Below are 3,953 nucleotides of genomic sequence, written 5' to 3'. Positions count from 1 at the left end.
TATAGGGCCACATGTATCCCTCTCCATCCACAGACCGTGCATCTGTGAAATATCCAGCACCGCATCTCCCCTCCCCCTTCCTTACCTTGTCCCCGCACCGAGCAGAGGGTCCCCAGGGCCAGCAGAGTGCGGAGTCCGATCATAGCGGAGCGGAGAGATCGGACCGACCAGCCGGAGCAACGCCACCACCATACAACCCTATGAGACAGGTGCACAGCGCGCCACCTACTGGGCGGGAACGGAACGCCCTCTCCTTCCACTGGAGCTCAGACAGAGGGATAGAGGAAGGGAGGGAGCAGCAGGAATTGGGATTTGGGAACAGAGGAGAGGAGAGGAGAGATGGGAAAGAATTAATCAGTTTTTCTAGTTAACAACTTCACCATTAAGACCCCTTTCACACTTGTGCGACTTGTCATGCGATTTGGGACTGCAAAATCGCATGACAAGTCGTTCTCCGTTATTTCCAATGAGCCCCATTCATATCTGTGCGACTTGAAGTCACAACAAATTCAAAGTAGTCCCTGCACTACTTTTGGCGTGATTTTGATGCGTTTTGTGGAAAAAACATTATAAGCCCAGTCAAACTCGCATCAAAATCGAGGCAAAAAGTCACATAAAAATTGCGGTAAAATCGTGCGACTTTGAGGTCGCAGAAGTGCGAAAGGGGCCTAACTCAAAATAGTAAATTACTCACTTGTATACCCAGAGGCGTAACTAGAACCTTCAGGACCCCGCTGCAAAAAAAACCATGAAGGGCCCCTCCTGGCCGGAGCCCTTCCCACCAGTGGCGGCTGGTGCTAAAAACATTTTTTTTGGGGGGGGGGGGGCGCAAACAGAAAAATGTAATAGGCATTGCTTCGTGGCAAAAAACGCGGTAAAAAATAGCGTGACTTTGAGGTCACACAAGTGTGAAAGGGGCTTTCAGTAATCAAGGTACAGTGTGCCCCCATCAATGCAGAGTGACCAGTGAGCAGTACCCCCTTCAATGCAGAGTGACCACAGCGTGCCCCCATCAATGTAGAGTGCCCACAGCGTGCCCCCATCAATGTGGAGTGACCACAGCGTGCCCCCTTCAATGCAGAGTGCCCACAGCGTGCTCCCTTCAATGTAGAGTGCCCACAGCATGCCCCCTTCAATGTAGAGTGACCACAGCGTGCCCCCATCAATGTAGAGTGACCACAGCGTGCCCCCATCAATGTAGAGTAACAACAGCGTGCCCCCTTCAATGTAGAGTGCCCACAGCGTGCCCCCATCAATGTAGAGTGCCCACAGCGTGCCCCCATCAATGTAGAGTGCCCACAGCGTGCCCCCTTCAATGTAGAGTGCCCACAGCGTGCCCCCTTCAATGTAGAGTGACCACAGCGTGCCCCCTTCAATGTAGAGTGACCACAGCATGCCCCCATCAATGTAGAGTGACCACAGCGTGCCCCCATCAATGTAGAGTGACCACAGCGTGCCCCCTTCAATGTAGAGTGACCACAGCGTGCCCCCATCAATGTAGAGTGACCACAGCGTGCCCCCATCAATGTAGAGTGCCCACAGCATGCCCCCATCAATGTAGAGTGACCACAGCGTGCCCCCATCAATGTAGAGTGACCACAGCGTGCCCCCTTCAATGTAGAGTGACCACAGCGTGCCCCCATCAATGTAGAGTGACCACAGCGTGCCCCCATCAATGTAGAGTGACCACAGCGTGCCCCCATCAATGTAGAGTGACCACAGCGTGCCCCCATCAATGTAGAGTGACCAGTGTCAGGCACTTACCTTTTGTGTTTGCAGAGGGTTGATCTTGAGTCCTGCCTGGGAAAGCTGCCGCCCTCCTCCTCCTCCTCCTCCTCCTCCTCCTCCTCCTCCTCCTCCTGGCTGGCTTGCTTGCTTGCTTGTTGTCCTCTCCGGTCCGTCCTCAGCAGAGACACTGAGTGGAATGGCTCTACCGAGTGACGCCCAAGCACCGCCCCTATGACGTCAGATGTCCACCAATCACAGGACGCAGAATCACAGGTGGGAGTGTTCGGGGTGCAGAGCTCTGCGCCCCGAGCACAATCTAAAGGGCCGCCAATCAAGCAAAACAAAACAAGGCACATGCCAGCAAAACTCCCACCCCTCTCCACCCTCTCCATAGCAGCAGTGTTTGCCGGCGCCCCGGGAACACCTTTTTTTTTTGCCTTGGGGGGGGGGGCGGCATCCCTGTGCCCCACATTGACCAGCCGCCACTGCTTCCTACTGATCCTGGGGGCCCTTTATTCCCAATGTGGGACCCATTATTATGATTCCCGCAGCGGGTGACCCGCTCTGAACACTGCAGAGGGGAGGGGCTGAGATCCACAGCTGACAGCTAGGAGAAGAGAAGGGGAGCAGAGCGGGAGATCAGCTGAGCGCCGAGCGGCGCTGTACAGAAGGTATTTCACACTACTATATTACATTACAGAAACACACTGGACATTATATATGAACAAGATTCTCAGCATAAGGATCTCTATTAGTGATCGACCGATATTGTTTTTTTAATGCCAATACCGATATTTTGGTCATCGGATATCGGTATCGGCCGATATTTTGGAAACATCGGATATTTTCAGACATGCAAAAAACATTTTTTTTTTCTAAAGGTACTCCTTGTGGAGGGATCTGGGGGTATAAAAGACCCCAAACCCCTTCTCTGCTCTGAAAAGCATTAAAAACGCCAAGTTTGGCTGTTATGAATGCTGTCAGTTTTTTTAATTCGGCGCCGCCAGTACCCGGAAGTGATGTCATGACATCACTTCCGGGTTTTTTACATGGAGACCGGCGCATGCCCACTTGCGGCAGGGATACCGGCTTTCACGGGGACACATCTTCATACTACACCGGGTCTTCTCTTCGGCGGCGGTGATGGTGTAGGTAGGATGCCCAGGTCTCCCAGTGGGACAGGAGACCCAGGCAAGCCGCAGAAAGCGACAGGAGGGGGGCGTCCCCTCCCGCTCCTTGTAATGACAGCCGAGCGGCTTCTCAGCCACATCAGTTGTCATTACAAGACAACCGACCGTCGGCTATGGACGCCGGTACCGGGGTGATGCCTCTAGCTGCAGGCAACACTCCAGTACAAGCACTTCCCAAAATATCGGCAATATTGGTAACCTCTGGGGCCGATTCCGATATATTGGGAAAAGTGCATATCGGCCCTCGATATATCGGTGTCGATCTCTAATCTCCATCCCTATATAGCAAAGAAATAGAAATGGATTCCCCTATAAGTTTGGGACTTTTAAGGCACTCAGTGGAATAAACAAAGTAATTTTACTTATTCTTTATTATTTACTTATACTTTGTATATTCTACTGAGTGCCTTAAAAGTCCCAAACCTATAGGGGAATGCATTCCTATTTCTGGACATTATATAAAACAGTAATAGAGTGGATTCTAGGATTTTACAAACACTAAAGTAGGGCTTGTTTTCGGGATAGGGCTTATATTGCCGCCCTCCCCGAAAATAGCAGTCTTATTTTCAGGGTAGGTCTTATTTTCAGGGTAGGTCTTATTTTCAGGGTAGGTCTTTTTTTCGGGGAAACGCGGTAGGTGTTGTGCGCATTCCCGTGCCAGTACCCCATTCATATCTACTGGGACATGAGGCTACATGGACACAGCCTCTGTATCCTAATACGACACGCAGATGCAGGTTCCAATAGGAGTGAATGGGACGCTGGCACAGGGACGCACACAGCGCCCATACATCCCTGTGCTGATCACAGAGCGCCCTGCACAGGTTACATATCTGCACTGGATGTGAATGGGCCCTAAAGAACTCATGTGCATGGAGGCTTAGTGAGCTCCGTAGATAGGTTTTACTCAGCAACTAATAAAGCTGACCATAGATGGATGAAAATCGAAATGGTACAACAAGGACCGGATGAGTTTTAATCTATTTATGGCCATTCTTGCTAAAGAGGCGTCAATTTAATGAGCAACTTCTCTCA

General features: G+C 51.2%; 1 protein-coding gene across 1 annotated transcript in view; it reads right to left on the bottom strand.

The window, feature by feature from the left end:
* LOC309547210 (nectin-1-like) overlaps positions 1-288 on the bottom strand; it is a 146,519-nt gene extending 146,231 nt beyond the window's left edge. Inside the window, exon 1 of the mRNA XM_082247014.1 lies at positions 86-288. Coding sequence (XP_082103140.1) covers positions 86-143 — 58 coding nt within the window. The 5' untranslated portion in view covers positions 144-288. The remainder of the gene's footprint in view (positions 1-85) is intronic.
* Positions 289-3,953: the final 3,665 nt, after the last annotated feature.

Source organism: Pelophylax lessonae (genome assembly GCF_965119305.1).
Source record: "Pelophylax lessonae genome assembly, chromosome: 2".
In the NCBI taxonomy this organism is placed as follows: Eukaryota; Metazoa; Chordata; class Amphibia; order Anura; family Ranidae; genus Pelophylax; species Pelophylax lessonae.
The sequence above is the reverse complement of the archived record's forward strand: the minus strand, read 5'-3'. Positions and strand labels throughout refer to the sequence as shown.